Source organism: Rhamphochromis sp. 'chilingali' (genome assembly GCF_963969265.1).
Source record: "Rhamphochromis sp. 'chilingali' genome assembly, chromosome: 13".
In the NCBI taxonomy this organism is placed as follows: Eukaryota; Metazoa; Chordata; class Actinopteri; order Cichliformes; family Cichlidae; genus Rhamphochromis; species Rhamphochromis sp. 'chilingali'.
The window spans coordinates 36,439,001-36,463,460 of record NC_137940.1 but is presented as its reverse complement, the minus strand read 5'-3'; the positions used below and the strand labels follow the sequence as shown (position 1 = coordinate 36,463,460).

The 24,460-nt window shown below is 39.8% G+C and overlaps 1 protein-coding gene and 1 long non-coding RNA gene across 11 annotated transcripts in view; one reads left to right on the top strand and one right to left on the bottom strand.

Annotated features, from left to right (window-relative positions):
- Window positions 1–24,460, top strand: part of enox2 (ecto-NOX disulfide-thiol exchanger 2) — a 186,251-nt gene that overhangs the window by 58,955 nt on the left and 102,836 nt on the right. The window contains exon 1 of one of the 10 annotated variants that reach the window (XM_080901324.1): window positions 16,858–16,958. The exons of the other annotated variants lie outside the window; for them this stretch is intronic. Within the exon in view, the coding sequence (XP_080757450.1) occupies window positions 16,901–16,958 (58 nt within the window). The 5' untranslated portion in view covers window positions 16,858–16,900. Of the gene's footprint in view, window positions 1–16,857; window positions 16,959–24,460 lie in introns of those variants that run through there. 10 annotated transcript variants of the gene reach the window in all.
- On the bottom strand, window positions 10,028–10,735 carry LOC308408888. The gene is made up of 2 exons (XR_013973866.1): window positions 10,441–10,735; window positions 10,028–10,209 (listed from the first exon to the last, which is right to left on the bottom strand). It is a non-coding gene; the product is annotated as an uncharacterized lncRNA (long non-coding RNA).

The following is a 24,460-nucleotide window of genomic DNA, read 5'->3' as shown; positions in this document are numbered from 1 at the left end:
CCTGTGCGGATGTTACAGTTATCCCTGTAACGGAGTCGTAGCTCTAATCTGGACTAACCAGATATGCTTTTTTATTGATGGAAGTTTTCAGAATGGGTTGAATCCACGCTGACGCCGGATCACTGCTGTTGAATATCGCATATTTTCACATGCCATTCAGTCCGGTTTCTGTTGTGTTTGGGCAGCATCACCGAGCCTGGTGAGACATTATACTGGATGGGCCTATCTCGCAGGGTAAGCAAGTTGTTTGGTTTCTTTGCTGCGACGTCCAACAATTAGGATTTCCGTGTCATTTATTCCCGGAATCCCCGCGACACATAAGCTCTGTTTGAAATGGGACATTTTCTCTGGGCTCACAGGATCTAATTAAGCAGCGATGTTGTTTGAACTCTCACATTAACCTGCTTACTCTGCGTTATTCTGCCAGCCCTCTGTTTATAGTCAGGGTAAATTTGCCACAGATGTCCCACAGCTTTGTTGTTGTTGTTGTTGAGTGTTCTAATCTTAATTTTCTTGAGCAATGACTTGTCTCAAAGATTAGTCTCGTGTCATTAATTTGCCGTATTTCCGAATGCAGTGAGCGTAGTGACTAAACAAAGCGGTTTCCTGTTGCCCACTGTATATGCAGGAGTAAAGCAAAGTTGGCACACCTGTGAAGAGCAACCATCAATCTGAAATCCTTTATTTAAACATCTTTTAAATGTTTTGGGGTGGTTTTTTTGTGTGGTTATTTTATGTCACTATGCAGTGATGAAAAAAAACACAAGTCTAATAAAACAAATGATTCAGGGGGGGCAGAGGCTAGTGCTCTTGTCCAGTGAATTAGAGGGTTTCATTTTTCCGTTATACTCTCTTTTATCTTGCACAGACAGACAGGATCGGTTCCCTTCTCCTATTTCCTCCCCTTCCAGAGGCACAAACATGCCTTGAATCAAATTGAGTGGATGGAGGTCGAGTACCTCCCTATGACCACTGGGAGAGAATAGGTCCATCAGGCCTCGTGACAGCCATTTACCTCCACACTGCTTTAGTCCTCTCTGATCAACTGGCAGAGCATCTTTAGATTGCCTTTAATGGCGTGAGGGAGGGGAGGCACTTTGCTCCCTAGATCTGTCAGAGAGACCGGATTTATAGGTTGTACATAGAGTGCTTGAGAAGCAGCTTAAATATTTCAGCTCTTTGGCATTGGATGATAGTGCTGCAGAACAAATTAAGACTGAATACAAAGTGGACTGCTGTATAATGCCAGGAGATTTAGCAACTTTGGAAACTCTTAAATTTTAATTGGTTGCTGCATGACAATTTGCAGTTTCTAAGTGGAGCTCTTATAGCAGTGCTGGCTGACGGAGAGAAAAATGTGACAAAAGACGGGGAAAAAGAAAAAATATGACTTATACGATTGGGAAATGTTTGATATAGTGAATAAAACGACTTCAGTGACAGCCTGACTAAGCAGGAATTTACTTGGTCTCGTCATAAATTGCTCTGTGTTTAGTAAGTTAAAACGTAGACATCACATAGGATGCTCTCTCTGTGCCTTAGCAATTCAAAGTCAAATCGCATGCCTTATAAGTGAAAAAAGGGAAACTAAGATAAATACCATAATAACTACACAGGACTATTAAGAAACTCTGTTGTTATATTTAAGGTGTGCTGGGCCTGGAAAAGTAAGCCAGCTGACTGGAGACCTGCTAGTTTATTAATCTTTGTGTCACAGAAAGAAGTGTTTGTGGCAATCACGAGCATATCAGTTTAAAATGGAAAAGCAATTGGCTTCAGTTTCATCCACTCATGCGATAATCTCAGAGAGTCATTTCCTGACTCAGCCGGCCCATTGGACTTCTGTCACCTGACTGCTCCGAGTTGCACTGACAGACAGGTAGGAAGCTCTTCATATTACTGATGAGGAGAGCTGTGCACTCAAAAAGTGTGAGTTCCACTTCAGAAGCTTTGGTAAAGTGTTTGGTGGTGTCTGTTGGGCAAATCTAGCTAGTCTGGGTAGTGCTGCTTGTACTGGCATTATTAATATGGCTAAAACATTTTAACTCATTGGTAAGAATCTATGGATTTTGTAGAACTGGGTGAAAAACCTCACTGGGATCCAGTATTATCTACTTCATGTACTCTGTATCACTGTAGTGTGCATCCAGTCAAAAATCGAATAAATAAAAGTAAAGCTGGCAACTTTATAGTTTAGAATTCTGGCTTTTTATATATAGAGAGAAATGTTACCATTTTACCTCACAGAATTATCAGTAAGTTTTTAATATTTGTACTGTTCAAATTTTGCCAGGGGCTGCTATTAGATTTTGACCAGTGAGATTATGGTAGTGTGTGTTTTGTCATTATGGCCAAAAAAAAGTGTGTGCAGAATTTTGACCTTGATATGCTCATGTCAAAGTGAAACAACTGGTTTCATTTTCAGCCAGAATTTCAAGGGTTTTCTCTTAAAGGATGTCCTGATGTTCCCTTAGTACACTACAAGAAATGCAGCTGCACTAGCTGTTTAAATCCTTCTCTCCCTAAACGTAGTCATGTGTTTGGCTTACAGATCTATAAAAGCGCCTACTTTTTCCTCCCCCAAAGATTCCCATTTACCAATACTAGTAGATGGCGTTGTTGCATTTATCTAAAGAGTGAAAAATATGGATGATCTAGAGAGACCTAACTAACCCTAGGTGTTTTTCTAAACAGCTGTTGTTTCCTGGGGTTATACTGCTACTTGTGACAACTGATAACTAAAACTAATTGGTAAGTTTTAGAGTGCAGAAATGCATAGAAGTTTTCCATAAACCTTATTTGTGGATAACAGTGTTTCATCCTTAACTTTCTGTCTTGAAACAACAAGAGCCATTCATTAGAAACACATTACAAAGCTCCCAATAGGAAAATGATGTATATCACCTTTTACAAGGTGGTTGGCTACTTTTGTCAAGTTATTTCCTTTCATTCGGTGCTATCACTCCTGCACCATCTGTTAGTCTGATGTTTAAGGCTGTTGGTGTGGTGGCTTGATTGTTCGCCTCACTGCTGGTCCTAAATCTCTGTAGCAGCCTACTGTAGTGTAATGAATGTTGCTAATTCCTGTGTCTAATGCTCACTTGTATGTGCCCTCCAGGAATCCTACTTAACTTAGTCTAAGTGTTCAGCCTCTGAATTACAACAGAAGTGCTAAAGTGAAGCTAAAAATCTGTTCAGGTTAAAGAAATGTATATTAGCTTGTGGAAGTTTCCTGTGAGGATCAGCAATGTTGGCAGCAGCCGCAGTTCAACCTGCCATCTGGTATTGAGTAGCTAAGAGAGCTTGGCAGCCTGAAGGCAACCAACTCGGGGGCTCCAATGCTATCACCGACAGAGCTCTTCATTACTAATCACTTTCAAGATAAGCAGCCACGCAGAGAACCTTGAAATTGGAGGTAAGGACTTTGCAACAGCAAGTTCAGGAGCTACATGAAAGATGAAGTGAGCCATCAGACTTATTCTACATTTAAAGTTTGTGAGATGGGATTGTGGCTGCAGTGCTGCTGATTTAAACCCAGCTGACAGTCCCTTTGAGCAGAAGACAAGAGAGTAGTGGTTTGAAGAAGCTGGATTATTCTGTTCACCAGGGAGATGCTGTACAACTTTTCTACATTTTCATGACTTCTCTCAAAAAACCTATACTGAACACTTACGTCTTCTGCAGTGGTTCAAAAATTCTGTGTAATTTGCAATCCCATGGGAGTTTTGGTAGGCTAAGCCAAAATTTAACAAAGAGATTGGATCCTGTCACTCAAATAATGTTCATGTGCACCCATATTTCACAATGGCTCGCTCTTAAATGTAAACACACTTTCACTTGTGCCGAATCAGTTCAGACCCTTCAAACCAATACTATTTGAACTGACATGGCCTGCATAAAGGGGGAAGAAAGCAGTAGGATTAACAAAGGTCTGGTCAAAAGATTATGCACTGAAAGATAAATTCCAAGAGATTTAAACATGGCAGATATGGAACGGTGATTAATAACAGACAACGTAACTCAAGTTAAATTTATATTGTTCCTAACTTTTATATGTTATATGTGTTGCTTATAAGAACTAATTGGCCAACCTTTGGTTTGTGGACCTCGGCATTAGCTTTGTGAACTAAGGTAGCGGTCCCCAACTTTTTTTGCGCCACGGACCGGTTTATGTCCAACAATATTTTGTTGGATATTTTAAGGTGTTGCGGTTAAATACAACAAAATAAAACCAGTACCGCTACCAAAAAAGATGATTTATTCATAACACACGGGAAAAGACCCAGAGAAACAGAGTTAACAATAAAATCATAACAAAATAACGATAAAGATGAAATACCCTGAAAACCATAAATTTCACTCTCGAGGACCAGTACCGAACAACTCACGGACAGGTACTGGTCTTTGGTCCGTGGGTTGGGGACAGCTGAACTAAGGTGCACACACCAGTCATAATTGACCGGTTAAGCCTTTACAACATTAGGCAGCAGCATCCTAACAAATACACAAAAAGTTGTTTATATAGATTCACTGACTCACTGGTCAGGGACTGGAAATGGCTGATGCTCTGCCTGGGCTGGTGATCATCTAGTGAGTCTCGGATTTCAAGCTGATTTATTTTACACATTAGCATGGAACTTGTCATTAGCATGACATGTCCATGAGGAAAATCGTTTTGGGTACAAGACAAATAATGATAGCTCTTTTGGGATGTATCATTTCATAGTAATGGAAGATAAGAAAAGACAACTCTGACTGAAATGGTTGTACCTGGTAATGTGGTACTTCTTGGATAATAATCCTTAGTATTTATTTTTAAGGTATTTCTGCTGTATCAAGCAGGGCCAAAAAAAACCCCAAAATACTTCAAAGTAGCAAAATGTATACCATGATGGATCACCAGAGGGATGTAGGACACAAATGTTGTACATCCTGGAAGTTAATTGTGCCCACTGCTGCTTCAGAGATGGTATTACAATAAATCATCTCCCTTACAATTGTACGATAAATCAAGCCACTAAATGTAACTTCTATATCACAGTTCCATTTTATTTGGATTTGTTTTTCTTTGAATGTAAGAATAATGTATTGCATATACTGTGGATTCATTTGGGAGGAGACAAAATGTATTAAAATAAGTTGTATGGTATTTATGTCCCTTTTGCTTCTGTCCTGTGAATCAGTTGTATAGGAGCTGACCCTCTTGGCCAAAATCTGTCCTTCACAGCATCGATATGTTTAACATTTCCCCCATAGCTTAGACCATGGTTCAGCAGTTTGGACCAAAGAACAGGGGTGTCCAGAGATTGCTTGTCTGGAAAGCAGCCATCACTCTACTGTAATAGAGACTGAGAGCTTGGATTTATATGGCTCTTACTTTGGGAAGAAGGATTGGCTTAAGGGGGGGAAGGAGCTTGAAAACAAAATGGTACCAGAATGGATCCAAGAATGCATTATTAATAGGGTAGCCGAGGTTCTCTGTATTCTGTCTTTTAGGGGCATTTTGCTTGTTGGTGAAGCTCTACAAGTAATAACTGTGTTTTTATGGAATGATAGAATGGCTATGAAAGACTCGCTAACTTTATATTCTAAGCCATGTTTACATGATGCCTTTACCCTGTGTGGAAATCAAGTTGAAAGACTTGGGGTAACCCTGGAATTTTCCATTTGCAAGAGACATTTCTGTGGTGAATTTTTCTTTGGGGTGTTTCTTTCCATTTTGAATCAACAAACACTTACTCAAAGGTCCCCACTGTGTAGAACCTTTTCATAGCACCAGAGAAGAGAGGGGGGGAAACCCTATCTGAAATGGAACTAGACCAGCTGAAAAGTCGGGTGCTTGAGCTCAAAGGAAGCCCTGTACTTGCATGTTTACTGCACTGAGTCTGGCTAGAGTCAGACCCCCGCTGCTGGATAAATGCAAGGGTTTTTTTTTTTCTGTACTCAGCACATCTTACTGGCCAATATTAGTTCTGTAGCTTTTTTCTTTTTTATGAAAGGTCAGCATTTATGGCAGGATGATACAACACCAGTGTAATATATTTCTTTCTTTTTTCTTTTTTTTTATACCCAGGAATGTGGTTTAGTTTCCAGTTGGGTTCTTTAAATTATAGCTCCGTCTATTTTGGAACATTGGAATGACAGTTGAGGTCAGCATTTGGTTGAACCTAAGAACGTCAGCGACATGACTGGTGTGAGTTAAATTCAGGACGCGCACATAGATGGATTAAGTTCACAATTAGACCCTTTACTGGCCTTTTACTTTGGTTTTTAGGGAAATAAATATCCAAAATCTCAACAGTTTATCATTTGATGCAACATGTTGCAGGTTAAATAAGTTAAATAAATGCTCATGACATTGCATATGTAATCCACGTAAGCAGAGTTGGTCAGGATATCGTTAAGGTAAAGAGTCAGCGTTACTCTGGTAGAGTTCTTGTTATTTCTGAAGAGTTAAAGAAACAAACATACAGAAAAATAATCCAGAGTATGGACAAAGGTCCTCTATAAGGAGTCCCAAATTTGATCTCTCACTCCAACATCATTCTCGTTTTCTGTAAAAACACAGTGACATTGCTGCTGTTCATTAGCCCGATTTAAGAAAGCACCTCTAGTGTGGTTAAGGCTCAGATTACACCCGTTACCACACTGGCAAAGTGTCAACAAACATTCTTGTGATAATGTGAAAAAGGGACTCAGCAGTTCAGCTTGAGCCATGTGAATTGCCACTGCACCTGTTCTTTGAGTTTTCATGCTTCTCATGAAAGGCGTTTTAGTGAATGCTGGAAAAATGAGCAAATGGAGTGTAACCGAAGCACATACCAAGCAAAATGGTTTATATTAATACGGTACATCTGCAGCAAGGTATGTTTTGTTTTGGCTATCCAGATGAGATGGAGAGAGCTGGAGCTGCTTTCAGTGCCAGCTTTAAGTGTAAGCATAGATCTTTGCTGTGTGCCATACCCCATCTCTGTTACCTCTGGAATATAGGGGTTTTTTAATAAGGGAGAAAAATTGCCAATTTCAATGCTTGATTTGAGAGCAATATTGGTGTTGATATGAGGTGAGAGTTGTTAGATAAAGGTCCAAGGACTGAAAAGCTTCTGTGTGAAGTCATAAATCCTCAGGATTGCCCATGAAACTGCTGTTTCAGTCAGACATTTAAGACATGAAAGAAGTCGATACCAGTGTCTTCATTGATGCTTGATGGACAATTTTTATTTGATTCAAATGTTGATAAAGACTTTTAAGGAATATCCAAAAGCAGGAATATGTTGGCTTTAAGGAAATGTAGCTTGATATGTCTACACATCTTTAAATACTTGTTGATTGTTTTCTGTCAGTCCCAGAAATCGATAGTTGTTTCTCTTTTTGGCTTTGCACAGTTCATATAGCGTTGTTTGCTGATGTAAATTCAAAAATTAATTAACATAATCATTCCTAGATGCTTAGTGGTGTTCGAAGTGGAAGCTGTGACCTTTCGGACATATGCTGACAACAGCTGACTTAACAGCAGGGCACTGAATACAGCCATTACAGACAGAGAGGTAATTGAATTCACAAATCACCATGGCTCTAGGTTTATGGTGGCATTGGACTTTATGGCTCATATGTCAGAAGCTGGTAGGCAGTTTGTCAGAGGAGGCTTGGTAGGAACAAGAAGGTGGTGAATGGACGACCATCTGAACCTCGCTTCAGGGTGGCTCCTAAAACAGCTCTTCCAAAAGAAATCCTGTTAAATATTATAGCTTTTTATATAGCTTATTGAAATGGACCAAAATATGATTCATGGCTTCTTTGTGTCCCGTTTTCTTTGATTGAAATTGTCCTTCTTACTGCCTTCTTGTAGTATTTTCCTTTTATCCTGCCCCTCGTTGTGCTTTATTTCTTCAAACATCAGCTTCTCCTCCTTTTTCGTTTTGCTTTCCTTGAAGGCAAAGTCAAATGTATCTAATGCAACAGGGTGGCTGATGATAAAGTGTGTGTATATGTTTGAAACTGGGTGTGAGGAATAGCTAAGAAGAATCTTTTCCCTGCCTTCCTCTCAGAAAGCTAAAACATACAGCAGGTTCTCAGTCATGCTTTCTGTGCCTGTCCCAACAGAAGTTGAAGAGGTGGATCGATATGAAGATTAATTATTGTGTCCATCTTGAGGGTTGCACCGATGGCCTGTATTTTTTCTGGCCTCTAGTGAGCACCCAAATGCTTCCCTTTTTGACGAGCGTTGAAGCTTTAGCTTGTTAGTGTGGTCTGTGGACCAAAGCTGCACTGAGAGAAAATTGGACCAGGCTCCAAGGGTAACTCGTTGAGGCTCAGTGCAGCTCAGCTTAGCACCATCACCAGGCAAACCAGGGGTCCCGCAGCATTTTCTGGGCTTATTGTAACCTCCTGGATATTAGGTATTAGGTTACCCGTTCTCTAAGGTATCAAAAGGGGAAGAATATCCTGTAGGCTATGGTGAAAAGATGGCTTTCTCCTGAGCTCACTGCATTTTTCAAGAAACAACTCCAGGCTAAGAATATTTATAATCTTATGTGCAAGCCCATAATTACTTGAAGTAGAAATGACTCCTTATGTACACTGCAGTGGATCACTCTGCTTCTAATTATTTAGCAGGAGTTTGTGCAATTTATCACTGCGTCTTTTTTTTTTAAAGCATTTTGATGTATTGTATTTTGAAATGTCTAGTATGTCATGTCAATAAATCAACAGCATGTGTTTTGAGTATAAGCCTGAACTGCCTATACAGGAAGAATTTGCCGACAGCAGAATGATAAATTTCCCTGTTGAAGTCCAATGGAGCGTTTTAGTTTGATAAAGAAATGTCGAAGATGTGTCATCAGATGAACTTGAATCAGTCACAAGTAGGTGTCACTGGGAGATGTCGGGAGTGATTATGTCGCTCCAAGCAATCACTGGTTAGACTGAGGAAGATGATAATGGAAAACATTGTCAACGTAACCAACAATCTATCTTTCGATTGAGTCCCCTCAGAAAGATTTTTGCATCCTTATGAGTTGATTGTGATGTGCTACCTTAATGGATTGATTTTTCCAGATTTAAAGAATGTAAAGTCCTAAAAAGCAAAAGCATGAAACAGTAAAAGTCTCTGGCTTTGATTTCATACTGTATCTAGTTTTGTCCAGAGCGCCCACGTAGTACCTTCTTGAATTGTACATGCAGGAGTCATACATTATGCAGAAGAGCTTGTCAAGTCCCTCACTTCAGTCTAATCTTGATTGGACTGTTCAGAATGTAATATAATGACAGTAATTCTGCAGTGTAGAAAAACTTGTCCGGCTCTAGTTAATTAAGGAAAAGTGTTGAAGTCTAATCTCTGAAGGATGATACAGTTAAAAAACGCTTACTTTTGTAAGTACATTAGTACTAAAGTATATTTTGTGTTAGTGACATGTTAATGTAACCCAGGTCCCACGTAGCTATGGTAAAGCTAGAGTATATAGTACAATGAGACTGGGCCTGGGTTCGTAGTGCTACTAATAATGATAACTGATACCCTCTAATTTAACTAATAAGGACCACCACAACTGTATTTTACACAAATTAAATCCCTCACCGGGTATTTATTTAGACAAAAAGAAATGAATAAAATAAACAGTTACTCTTATAAAATGAATTGAATTAAAATAAACAAACAAAATTACTGTAAAAGTGACTACGTGGGTTTTCAATGAAAGATTTATCAAAACAAAATACCTCTTTCTTAGGTGCCAACTGTTATTTCAGTTACAACAGCTCACACCTTTAAAATGGATGAATTTCAACCTTTGATAATAACTTTGATTAACTACACACTTACTCAAATTAAACCAAATTTGTAACAGTGGGCCCACACACACACACACTTTAACCTGTCCACACTACACCTGTAGCACGGTGCTTGTTGCAGGCCTGATTCGAAGTTCGGGTGCGGTGAGGCCTAAAACTGATGGCCGCTTCACTCAAACTGAGCCATAAACAAAATACGTGCACTTTAGTTCCAGTTAGTACTCACGAGTCCAATGAGTTTGTTAGTGGGGCAATCAGAAACGGGCAGTTAGTTCACCAGTAGTGAAGACAGTCAGGGGTAAGAAAACAGTCAGGGGCGAGGAAACAGCCAGGGGTGAGAAAACAACAGTCAGGGGCGAGGAAACAGCAGGGTCCATCCGGGCAGAAACCTCTCTCTCCTTTCAGAGCGTCCCTCGGCTTCTAAACACATTAAAACACTTGAGCTACAATACCAAATGCTATCACATAACGATTTAGCATTAGCATGCTTTGCTGAAAATCACAGAGCTAAACATACAGCATGGTATCACAGCACATAACGCGGTAAGTTGCGCTAATTAGCAAGTCGCTAGTTAGCATCACATATCACGATATTATATCACTATAACGAATAGTTACAGTACAAATGTCAAGGCACACAGTCTCATTTACCTCTTGCAGATCACAAATAAGTACTATCAGGACCACGGGTAGTCGACCTCAATGACACACTTAGATGCAAAATCCACACCACGTTTGCCTTACGACATCTCTCTCTTCGGACTTAGCTTCTGTGTCCGCTCCCACAGATTCACACAAACCTTACCACTTGTCCCGCCCCCATAACAGAGAAGAGTGACATTGACTGGCTCGTCAGCACAACAACCAATGACAATACCATATTGAGATAACTGACACTAGATGGGTAAATAAACTTAGGTTACACCCCAACATATTTAGTGTGCACAGAAAATTAACTCTAAATCATGAAACCCTTTTACTTATTGGACTCTTAACTGTAAATGAAATACATTTGTACCAAAGCATATGATTTTTAAACGTTTTATCAACTATTTATAGTTTAACCATTTTTTATTACAGTACACTTTTTCTTTATACTGCAAGCCCGAATAATTGCAGACAGGGCTACATTAACTTTAATGTTTTGACTCTCCTTTACTATTCCTACTCAGAATTTCACATTATTTTGTGGTTATTTCACTGTTGCAAACTGTCATGCTTGTCACACTCTGTTGCATAGAAACAGAAAATATTGTTTGCGGGAACTTTGAGACACGGCGCTCATCTTTACTTGCCAGTCGACACACAATTGCACTTTCAAATCACTGCTGGAATGAAGTTGTCAGCACTAAGAATGGTGAGGACAGCTGAATGCGTGACTGCGCACACATACTTGGGCGCTTTGTTGGTGTGTTTGCTCTGTCTGTATCGAAATGTGTACTGTTGGAATCGAGAGCACAGCGTGTCAATCGCCTATTTGCGTTTGCATTCAGAGATTGAAGATTTACAGAATGGAAATAAAATGACTATTAAGTCACTATGTGTGAGGATGTAGCAAATAATTCTATTCACTATTTGTTACTGTAACAATATATTGTTAATTAAATGCAAAGAAGTAATAAAAATAAAAAATGCAAAATTTGTCATTTTTGTCCAATGAACTGAAGTTTTATTCCATACTTGAAGAAAAGGTCAGTTCATGTAATGCGTCTGTCAAGAGTAAGAAGACAAATTATGTTCTGGATCTTGACCCAGAGTTTCAGCTGACCTTAACGGATACTACAATAATAAAAAGGTGTATAAAGCGTAAAATATATACCACAAGTTTCACAGGCGTGGATTAAACCTAGTACCAGACTGAGAAAAGTTCAGTGAAAATTTCTAATGATCAAAGTTTAGAGTCTAGGAATAGGTTTAATTATTTCTTGGGCTCTTAAGTATAAGGGTGAGGAGGGTCTGCTAAGAGCAAGACCACTGTTTAGTATTTTCGTGATGGAACTGAAGTTCGGTAACGACTTGCACATTTTTCTTATAGTTTTAAATAGTCTGTCATTGCCCCCTCTCGCTTGTCACACCGTATTCTCTCCTTTTTTCCTCTGTCATCATTTTAGCCATTAATAACAGTGCAACTACAGTCTCCAGTCTGCATGCTCTGATGAGTGATGGATGGATAGATGGCACAAAGAGAGTCAGAAGAGAACAAAGAAAACACAGGAGTGGAGCCAGGCTCAGCCAAATCATAGCCTCCAGTGCTATCCTCTTGCAAGATCTATGGGGCTTCATTTGTTTGTGCCATTTTGGTAATTAAACAGGGGAGGCCCACTCAGTGGAGTCTGGCTGCTGGCTTAGTTTCTCTACCCTAATCTTCCCATAAGACCAGAATAATTAATGGTGGAATGGCAGGAGTGCCCACAGTCCTTCTGTTAATGGAAGGGATTCATCTTGTTTGCTCAACTTACTCCATGTTTCTTTATTCAGAGCTTGGCCATGGTGTCATCGCTTTGGTGGACGAGGATATCGAGACTTGGTATCTGTCCAGACATCTAATGACAAATGATAGTGTGGCAGCATGGCATAGACGGGGATATTTTCAGCCAAGACTTCTCCTTCATCTTTGGTGTCAGACTTTATCAGTGTTGTTTGTTTTACCCACATATTATATGGATCATGAGTGGAGTGCTTAAAGTTTATTTATAGTTTATTGCACATGTTAAAAGCTATGGTTTGTGACTTCACTGTGGCACTCAGCCTCAAGCCAGTTGGTTCTTCCCAGGGGAGAGAATCAGAGTAACTCACCATATGACAAGATGTTGTCCACATCTTGATGGTAATGCAGTGATTCTGAAATATTTATCTGCAACCGAAGAAGGAAATAATACTTGTACAAAGTCAAAGTATTTATTTATTTACTGTACTATAGTATTAGGGCTAGTATTTAGTTTCAATTTAGGTGCAAATTTTGATAACTTTATCCCAACTGTTCTGTTTTTTTCAGTTAGTTTCTTCTTTCTTTAACTGCAACTTCTACTTACTTTACTCTGATTCTTTTCATTAGCACCACACAAGGAGTGATAAATGGATCAGTATCAGCATTTCTAACTGTCAATAAATTAAAAGTCTAATAAAAAGCAGAGATGGGAGAAGCAAGTATCACTCAGAAGTAATGCATTTCTTGGACTATTTTCAGCTACGGGTTAATATGCATTTTAAGTAAGTCATGTATATGAGATTGGTGTGTTACCAGTGCACTAGTGTTGCTCATTTATGTGTTGTTGTGAACACAAATAGGTCTGGTTACTGAAGATGGCTATAGCCGATCAGTTAAGAAAGAAATATTTATGGATTTTGATCTTAGTTTTTGTTCACAGTAAAAGCTATTTAAAATATTACTGAGCATTGTCTTTAAAGGCTGTGGTGGTTTTGTGTATGTTGTGAGAGCAAATTTGTTTCCCAACTTGACGTCATATTAATTTCTGTTTGTTTATTCATGGTCGTAATTAGGTGACACATTTTTTCTATGACTCAGATACATGCGTCGCCATGCAGGCGCACAAGATAAACAAACTGAAAATCTGAATTGGAAAACATTTTTTTAAACTTCTTTAATTTTATTTCATTCATTACTTAGATTTAACTTAGTGCTGGTCTCTGTGTCCCTGGATATTTCCACATTTAATCTGTATTCACTTCCTGTTATTGACAAATGTTGGACTGAGTATGCCCTGTGATGCACAGGAGGTGGACATGTAGCCTGCAGGTAAACAGAGCTGTGAGGAAATAAGAGCTATGCCCATGGTGGAAGTGTTCCTGTGGGCAACTAGCTGCTCAAGTCTCCCCTGAAGCAATATTTTGACAAAGGCTTTTAAAGAGCCGAGCTGTCAGCTTTGGCTTCCTGACCAGGCCCTCATTAGCTAACACCACCACCAAAAGAACAGGCTGATAGAGACGCCTCCTCAGCAGCACTCGAGAAAATGCCTTTCTAAGTGCAAATTAATTTTGAATTGGGGATTCATGGGCGAGAACAAGGTGGGGAGCACTGGTGAAGTGGGCTTCTCTGTATGAGTGACGTGTCACACAAATTCTCATTAATGTGGATCTAGCAGAGAACTTAATCCCCAGGAGCTGCTTAAAGGTAAACAGAACAGTATGGAGATTAGAAGCTGACATTTTTGGGGGGAGATCCTGTGCATTATGGGATTCCTGTGGGATTCCCGCTGGATGGGAGTCAGTTTCACTATTCATTACATGACTCCGACAGGACAGGGGAAAAAATCATTGGGAACCTAGAGGACAGGAATAAAGAAGCTGTGTGTCTCTTGCGGTTGCTGGTCAGTCACTGTTGAAGATTGATGGCTTCATCATGCATCTGCAAACTCCAGATGCCATCAGTGTATTCTGGAGTGACCTGATAAAACCATATGCGCTACTTTTAAGTTATCTTTAGTAGTTGCCAAATGCAACACGGACTTGGGGATAATTGCCTTTCACAGATGTAAAGCAGGCAACAAAATGCAGCCTGCTGAAAATCACCTTTATTGAGAAGCGCAAGGTGCCGTGAGATGATAACATATCATTGAAATCATTATATTTCTTAAAGTCTCTCAGTGCCAGCATTTATTAATGCTTAGCGTGGACCTCTGAGGAATTCAGACCAATGGTATGGAACTGGTTCTTATGCAGACAGAGTTCAGCTCTAGTCCATCAGAATCCAGAAATAGCTCTGGGACGGCTGCTCTGGGACGGTGTTGATATTAGGAGGCTTTGAGGTATTTAGAGGTCTGTCCATGTTGGGGTTTCACTAAGACAGGTTCTATATAATGAAAAGTCTTTGCTAATCTGTCTGTAATTCTTCCACAAATCATTGGTGCATAAGTAGATTATCTTGTCTATCCCCTAAAATCCATTTACTATTCAAGTTTTAAAATCTAGAGCCTTCTTCCCAATAAGTTTAGGCTGCACCTGTTTGAATGCCTGAGGTAATTTAATGTTCCACATTAAAAACAAGCAATGCTAATTTCCCCTCAGTAATCTCTTGTTTGACATCCTTCTCAGCAGCCCTGTTTATAAACTAAACAAACCTATCGAACCCATTTACTTCAAATCCCGTGCATGTAGTGCCGTGTATAAAAATTCTGATTGGGTTAAAGTGTAATAGTCTAAGTGTATGGCTATTATTTTGTATGATGAAAAGTACCTTCCTCATCATGGCAGATAAATATTTATCCCAAGATAGACATTGTTGTTCGTGTGACTTTGAATTAAAAGAAAAGCAGAAAAAGAAACAGTTGTGCCTGCATGGAATTAGAACTACAACCCAGCCCTATTAATATGATTGATTGATAATACATTGATTTTACATCAATGCCATATTGAATGTATTGAGAAGAAAGCTACTTGGGTTCATCTTGGTGTCAAATATGTATAATTCATGAATTACACAGAAAAGCATCAGAGATGGAAAGAAAATAAAACGCAGTACTGGGTGTAGACAGAACCGTGCAACTGCTTCTTCACTTACACGAGTCCTCTATTGATCGAGAAGGAGATTGCAATTGATTGAAAGTCTGAAATCACTGAATCACTCCAGTTAAAATCAGGCTTCTCCTCTTCTATTTCAATGATAATGCATTCTGCACAGCACACGAGTAATGTTCTGTGGCAGCCTGGCAAGTTTATCTTTGATGAAAATAAAGGTATTAATCACAAATTTAAACCACCTGCTAAATACTCTTTCAGTCCGCTTTGTGCCACTAAAGCAGCTCAGGCACCCAGAGGATCCTTCCTGGGTGAGGTCCCAGTGGATCAGGCTTGTTCCGCCGCAACCCGTGGATGCTTAATCAGATTGGGATCTGGGGAACTTGGAGAAGAGGTCAGTGCCTTGGGCTTTTCTGCAGGCTGTTCCAGAGCAGTTTTGAGGTGTGGCAAGGTGCCTTGATCTGCTTTTGCCAGATGTTGGTACATGTCAAAATAACATATGCATGAATGCTAAAATCAAGTCTCCCAGTTGAGGGGGAGGGGTTTTCTGCTTTATTTTATGTAACTTTAACTGTCATTAACATAATCTAAGGCACATGTTCAGTGTATTAGATTTGTTAATGGATGCACTGTATGTTTTAGATGGAAGTGGGAAGCTTTATTCATTATAGTGGTTGACAGGCTCTCTGTTAGGCTTCGTTGCCTCATCTATAGTTGCATAAATGTGATCTATAAACCCCTAATTGCCTTTGCCTGATTTCCTCTATGGCTATCGCTTTTACTGTCTGCAAAGGTCATTTCCTGTCCCATATCTGTATTATTCATTAGGGAGGCTCAGCCACTGCAAAAAAGGAAAAATACTGGGAGGATATTTGCAATATTGTCATTCAGTTTATCCGTCAAACTATCGAAAGCAAGCTGGTCCCTGAGAGATGGTTTGAATGTGCAAACAGCTGGGAATGTACAGCTGACTTCAGAGGTCAGCAGAAGGCTATCCAGGCTCTAAAGGCTGCTGTGAAACATTTTTATGAATCACCTCCTGCACTAGGTCAGAATTAGAAGAGAAATTAGAGATGAGCCATGGAAGTTTGTGTCTGTGTGGAGCAGAGACTCCCACCTACCTTATTTGGTACACTTGTGAAATATAGTGCAATATAGTATAAGAGGACCTGAATAAAACTAATTAATCTGAACTGTCGTCTACTCGCAGTTTAGCTTGAGTTAACATCAGGGGACGAAAGCTCCTGTTGGCCAAAGGCATCTATAAGAAGTAAAAGTCTGAAAAGTTACTGTAATTAACCTGTAGAATGACTGTCAGTGGTGTACTTTGTACTTTCCCATTGTCGTGCACATTTCAGTGGTTTTCTGTAATGTTACCGATCTCCGACCTGTATCCCCATGTGATGTCTGTGTTGTGTGTGTAAGGTCGGGGGGCGGGTCCATTCCACTGCAGGGCGACCTGCATGTGGCAAATAAAGCTGATTGATTGATTGGCTTGCAGCTTGTCACCTGGTCTGCTTTTGGTTGTCCATGAACAAGGTGTCAGTTGATTGTTGGCTTTGGGTCGCCATTGCTCGCCCTGTAGCTGCTGTGCAGGTCTCCGAGGCATGCAAATCTGCTGCTGCCAAGGACTGTGATGCCCCCGGCAGTTTATGGTGGAGGCTGCAAGCCGGCAGGCATAGGCGATTATCCTGGTAAGCCAAGCTTTAGAGCAAAAACACACCCATAGTCTGGGCCTAACTACAATGTATTTGTTTTTCATTTGAAATTTTCAATGAAATCTTATTTATTTGTTTCGCATTAGAAATTAAGAAAGTACATGGTGTTTAAGATGGTGAACAATCATGCTTATAATCCACATTTACAACGTCTGTTTTGACAGTTTTAAAAAAAATGATGACAAAGTCCAAACAAAGCAGAGCCTTTGATTCCTCCAGATTTCTCAGTTGCAGCTCATAAAGTGACTGGTGAGTGTGACGGAGCATGGACCTCAGCTGCATTGTTTACACATTTCCCATAAGTACTGTTAGAAAAATCAGAGCGACTGACTCAACATATGAAAGAAAAAAGTGTGGCAGACAGCTCGCTGTAACTGAATCATGTATACATGTTTTTGGCAATGAACAGTTTATGAAGCAGACTTTTTGAAGCTGATACTCTCAATAGTTTTTTCTCATTTTTTTTCTCCATTGGTAAACTTAAATTACATAGAATACAGGATTTACTTGTTGTGAAGTTTTTATATTTGCAAAGTGCATGAAAGGAAGGTGAGCTGATACTCTTGGGGAGAAAATGAACAGATAGCATGGTTTATTTACAGGCAGTTTTTACAACAACTACTTAAGGAATATTTCTTAAAGAAGTTTTGGCTTGTGCGCAAAGATGCCAGCCACTTGTTGGCCAGGGAGATGAGCAATGAGTAGAAACATCTGACAAAGTAAAGCTCCGATCAAGCATCAGTGGGTAGCAACACAGTTTCTTCTGTAGCCTAGAGATCTATAGACTGTTGTGTCACTATTTAAACTTGATTACTATAAGGTTTATGGTAATCAAGTTCATGATAATAATGTAATTTATGGGGTATGTGGAGTCCTAAGGAATAAGCATATCTCAAGTTGTGAATGACAAATCCCTACATTCAAAAACTGCCCAGTAACCTGAGAAATTGTTTAGTAGCTAAAATACCAACATTATGGATTATTGTGGATTTTGCTCAAACTGGCTTGGTAATACAAATAGTTTGCCTGCCATCCACTATCACTCAGCTACAGCTGGCCAAAGTGACACATTTACCCCCCTCTTGTAAAGACAGATGGCAACAAAGTGTCCTCATCAGCTGAGTATTTAGCAGTGCCGTCAACATTAAACCTGTTACTACTGTAAAATTGGCTTTATTCCATCATCTATCTTATTTCCAGCATTTTTATAAAAGGGTGTATACATCCTTTCTGAAAAACACTAGCTAATGGTGTACTCTTGCCATCTCCAACAAAACTTTATGCTTACTATTCTTCCTGCGGTGGCATATTTTGTTAGTGAAGTTTGCACCAGGGGTCACATTAAAAAGATGATTCACTTTGGCCTTTGTCACAGTGTTTCTCTCTTTTTAAATGAGTCAGAGCTTATCTTTAGCATGCATCAGTGGAAACCCAAGGCATTTGAATAAATCAAATAACTCACAGAGTTCCTAAGTGGGTGTTTACTTGACTGAGTGCAACCCATTGTGACCCCGACAGCTCCCAGCCTCCCCAAATTAAAACAAAGATGTTTTGCGCTCTTGTGCCCTACTTCAGCTGTTTTCTTTATTTGTGCCTCAAATATCAGCGTGGCAGCATTTGGAAGAGATTCTCCCTGACTTGTTCCCTGGTCATTTCAGAATGAGGTTTCTCTTGCTCCACTGAATAATTCCTTCTGGCACGCTAAAACCCTCTTTTCCACAAACACCTTCTCTCGCATTTGCCAGTGACAAAACAACAAGAGACTTCAGACAATGAGTGCTGACATTTTCTGCCACAGGGTCCATTAGCACTCTCATGTGTGACTAAATACTGTTTTGGTTATTTTTGCATTCACAGCTCCAAATGTTAGAACGTCTGTACTGAGTAAGGATAAAACAGCACAAAAATTCCAGACTGTGCGGATGACTTAAATGTGCAGTATCATAGCATTTTATTTATTTATGTATTTGCTCTGCTGTGAATCCTGGTGTTGACTTTGAATCTGTAATATTGTTGGCAAACAAAACACACACCTTGTTTTGTTTTTTTTCACTCATTTTGAGACCATTTTTCAGAAGAATTTTTTTTCTACCAGGAAAAAACTGATAATTTGTTCCCATCCAGTCAATGGAAAATGTCAGATAAACAGCTTAACGACTATATAACGGTATATTTGCACCAACAAGGTGATTCCCAAAGAGTTACTAGCCAAAAAAATGGCTTATCTGGCATTGGTGTGTAGTGTGTCCTTAAAAAATAATCAGAAACTGGACAAGTTGAGCATAGAAGTGGCAGACCTTAAAAAAAAGAGACTTCTCTACTGCAGATGAAAGTATCTGAAAATCATATCCTTAAGAAATAGGAAAAAAAAAACAGCAAAGACCTGATGCAGGAATGAACAGAGGTGTCTGGCTCTTCAGTTGACAAATCCACAGTTCCCTGAAGTTCATCAGAAATGGCCTCGGTGGAAAGGTGGCTGTCAAGAAGGATGCAACAAAAAGAACCGGGCAGAAGTATGTCAAATTACACATTTGGACTGAAATTGGTGGTAACAGGTCTTATAGAGCGATGAATCCAAACACTTCTGTTATATTCTTAGCATATCGCTGTTAAAATGTACGGAGAAGTTCAAGGGAGAAGTAGACGGTAAGCATCCACGGCTATCTGTAAAACATAGAGGACCTGCAGTGGTTTGGAGCTGCATTTCACCCACTGGTGTTGGGGATTTTGTCAAGATTGATTGAATTAGGAACACAGAAAAGTACATCAGATTTTGATCCTCCATGCAATACCATCTAAGAAACATTGAATTGGCTTCATTTTTGCAGCATGACGATGATCCCAAACACACTGCCAGTGAAGTAGAAGCATACCTGAATAGAAGAACACACAATGGAACGCCGTCAGTCATGGATTGGCCTCCCCAATCCTTCGGGAATCCTGGAGAACTGTTCCTGGAGGTTACAAGAAAGCTTGCCTCAAAACTTGGTGTTGTTTCTCTAGAGCTTTTTCCCTTTTTTAGCAAAACTAAAGAAATGAGGAATGGCTCAAATCTCTCGATCGATCGATCGATAGATAGATTTTTTTTTTTCAAAATGGTGACAAAATATTACAGTGAAATTATACAACAAAGTGTTGCTAACGGTTTTCAGCAAATTAGTTTGTACAAAAGGTCACTGAACCACATTTGAAGCCCAAAAAATGTTTCATGCTGTACTGAAGGGACACAAAGGCAGAAAGCCTGGTATGACAGGGAGATTCAAGACACCACAACCACAAAAATGGGCATAATGGGACTGACATTCACACAGTGTTCCCACGAAGTCATTTGTAAATGGAAAAAAGACACTTTTTCTTTTTTATTTCTACATATCGTCAGATGACTTTGCCTTTTCTTTTTTTCTGACACCTTCAAACCTATTTTTAGTAATGTCGCTACCGTCATAGATCAGAACAACTATTTTTGTCCGTATTCATATTAAATGGAACAGTTTCCCAGAGCTACAAAAATAAAACTTGAGTTCTTGTAAGCCATAGTTTAAATTCAGATTACGTTAACGTGATATTGTGGTTATGGTTTAACTAGATGCTTTTCAGATCGTTACTACTGGATTATCTTTACATAGGGGGTGTGGCAAGTGAAATCATTTAGCAGTATGTCATGTCATACCATGGATCAGTAGATCTGCAATAAGAAATTCCCAGCTGTTGAGTTTTTGAACTAGGACTCAGACTGCTATGTCTTTTGGTGGCAGTTGTAACAGCTGAAAGTAAAAATTACTATTGCTTCTAATCAGCGGTTATAAAACGGCAGAATGTGTGTCCTACTGGATCGTGATCAGCATTAGTCCCCGCTCTGAGGATGAGAGCAAGCTGGACCAGCATTTAAAGCTCCGACTCCTGGAGAATGACAAGTAGCCATCTGGTAATTCTCCTCTTCAGACCTGTACGGTAGCTACATCCCAAAATAGCATCAAAGGCAAAGAATTGTCTTTTGAAAATGGGCTGTTCTGGAGCTAGACAGATCTCACTTGAATTGTCACTCAGGGGGTCTGATGCAGTTGGACACCGATTCAGTTGCACTCATTTTGTCATTTCAGAGAGGGAAGAGAGGGGAAGCTGCACGCACAAGACAAACAATACAAACAAGTGTGGAGCACTTTTTACAAGTATTAATTGACACACAAGGGAATAAGACTTCTTATCTACTCTTCTTGAAACCAAGTACCGCCTCTGGGATGTTCTGAAGAGTGCTGATGAGGTGTGGGTGTGCTTTTCAAAAATGTGCTTAACATGGTTTCCAAAGAAATCTGAAGTTGTGACGCCAGCTGAGTCAAGAAACTAATTTTTTAGGACGGTTGTAAGTTGATTTAGGCTAATGATTCTCATTTTCGTGTACTGCTGGCTGCAGGGCCCGAACTTCCATTGTATTTTGAACGTATTGCCTTTTTTAAACAGTAACTTGTCACTATTCATTTTCTTTATGGATTATTACAGACATCGGCTCTATCTCCTTTGATTAATTACTATTCTCCAAGTGCATTTAATCAAGAAACAAATTATAACCGCTTTGTAAGAAATACTGTCTATATGGAAGCCATCACGATGGCCTTAGGTTACATCAGTATTCAATGAAACTGAAAACTTTCCTTTGAAAATTATTGCAGTAAATACTCCAGTGACCCTTTTACTTAAGGCAAGCAAGTACAGAAAATTGAGGCAGAAAATGATTCAAATGAGAGAGTGAGCTTGAATAAGAGATGTAGTACTAGGTTGTCTCTAAGCTTTAGAGAGTTTTGTCTGAGAGATGATCTCTGGTCTTTGGTTCTTCGGGGGCTTTGCGACAAACAATAACATTAACAATGCAGGAATTTAATGACAGAACTACTTAGATTTTCATTTTAAAATAAACTCTGACCTCTTTCTCTGGTATTTCTTCCTAGTCTCCATTTCCTGTGCCTAATTTATTCTCTTTTCTCCTTAGCTTTTAATTATTAATAAGGCTAGATAATGGTCAGTTCCTCCAATATGCAAAAGTGATATAGTTTTACATGGACAAAGGCTACTGAAAGAGAAAAGTTGGACTTGTGCAATCAAAGGCAAAAAGCTAGAGAGCAGGACACATCTTGCGGCTTTTAAAAGCTTTTGTCAGCGCTGGCAGCTGCTCATCATAAATCTCCTCTGTCCTCTGTTTCTATCCTTTCCCTTGCAAGTATAATATATACTCGGGTCTGAAACAAATTATAGAGCAGCAAAGATTTCAGAACGGACGGGATAGTCTTTGCAGGAATGAGTCAATCCTTGCTATTAAGGAGCATTCATCTTCTCTGTACATGGTGGCAGACACCAACCAAAGTGTGCATTGCTAATGAGAGCGATCTGGCAGACTTCTTCATACTGCACAAGTTAAGATCACTGTGAATATTTAGATCTCACAAAATAAACCAAATCTCCTGATGTGACCTCGGCACAGAATGGCCATATAGCGGGTTGAGCCAAGTATGCTTTAAAGGTGACCGTTTTCAGCCAGTAGTGTCCAAACTCAAACAGCTCTACGTGTGCCATTGTTGAAGTGTGTTGGAGCCAGCGAGCGTCTCATTACTCAGCTCTCTGGAACACAAAAACACATCACCATAGGCTGGATGGTTTTCCGACAGACTGCTAATAGCGTTGACGGCTGTTTAAGGAAAGGGTGAGTGTTTCCAAAGTCATTAGCATATGAGTGCCAGTGCCAGTCGTAATGCATGCCACGCCGTAGTAATGATACAGCAATTGCCTACATAGCCAAGATATCCTTAGTAGTGGAGCCTAATTGTTGATGGCTTGATGTGGCCATGCCCCACATGCATTAAAGTATCCTGTCTTTCAAAGGAGCGAACAGATGGTAAGGGCTTAGACATTTTGTGGCCTCGAGGACAGTAGAAAAGAACGGGTCTCTCGGGAGAAACCTACATTTTAACTTCATCGCCTTTTTAGATTTATTTGACCAATGTTATGCAGCGGTCTCAAAGGACATTCCACATGCATGAGCGTGTGTGTATGTGTGTGAGCTAACGTGACCTTATCAGCTGCTGTGTTGTCTCGTTAACACACACGCATGCACGAGTGCACACGCAAACAACCGCATGCACTGACTGCATTGCAGAAAGGGCATAGGCCTCTGACAGCAGAAAGCGGATTAGACTGCAAACCAAAGATTCTTAGTGAGTTTAATGGAATAGAGATGAGTGGATGGGAGATTTAAATAAATTAACCTTCAGTGAATCCCTTGAGGCTTGGAGAATGACAGAGGGGGTCTGAGGAGGATTTTTTTTTTTTTATAAACTTGCTACTGATTTAATGAATAGTCATGACATTATTACAGGGAGCTTGTACTCCTCAATTTGAATGCAAACTTGAGACTGTTTGAAGCACAGCTCAAGTGAGCACCACAAATATGGGCAAACGCGTAAATGTATTTCCCTCCCTAAACACTAATAACCTGATCCATTTTGTGCCACAGTTTGAGCTCCATATGCCAACTTATTATTAGTGTTTATTTTGCATGCAGAAATGGGTGATGTTTATAAATGCACTATGAGATATTCTGGCATCTTTTTAAAATGTCATCTCAACATCAGGGAATACATTGACCTTTACTAAACTCCCAGCCATAAGAACATAATTCTTTCTACGTACTTATCACGATATTAACCCTGATTGGTGTCTCTGACATTTACTTAAAGATGCAAAAAGCTGAATATCCTAGATATCATTTTTTAGGAGGATGCTATGATCACTATAGCCTAATTACCGTACATCTTTAAACTGCATTGGCAGTTTAAACTAGTCTTATTTTTGTCTAGTTAGCAAAAAAAGTCTTTTAAATGTCTTTTTTTCTGAGCTATGTTGTTGAAGTGTCATGCATCTCGCTACTACACCCCCAAATCTGTAGGGAATGTAAGTGTAGTGCGCAACCACAAGGTCTGTATGCTGAAACTTTGTCAGCTTCAGCTGTAAAAAAAGGGCTTTTCTAGAATGTACAGTAAGGTCCCATAGAGCACATATCACACTGACTGTGTACAACCAAGCGGATAGATTACCCAGCGGAGATCTTCTGTCTTAATTTGACAGGTCTCCATGGAAACGGGCGTCCATAACAGCATCACGTACAATCTCCAGTTGGTAGAAGCCCCCTTGGGTAACGGTGTCACTGTGCCCTCCATATTCACCGTAATCAATTTTCTGCCAGACTTCCTCCCATCCCGCCTTGAGTTGCTGAAGCTGCGTCAGGCCAGGCTGCTGTCTTAATGGCTTTTAATTGCCTCTGGTTTTACCTGGATGAAGTCTGTCACTCCTGATCAAGAACGTGACTTAAAACACCTCGAGAGTATTCATGGTGATCAACTCATGTGTGCGCACAACACCACAAACTGACAGAGGAAAATTGGCCCCTCAGGTGTGCGAATTCAAAACAAAACCCAAGTTTTCATTAAAGC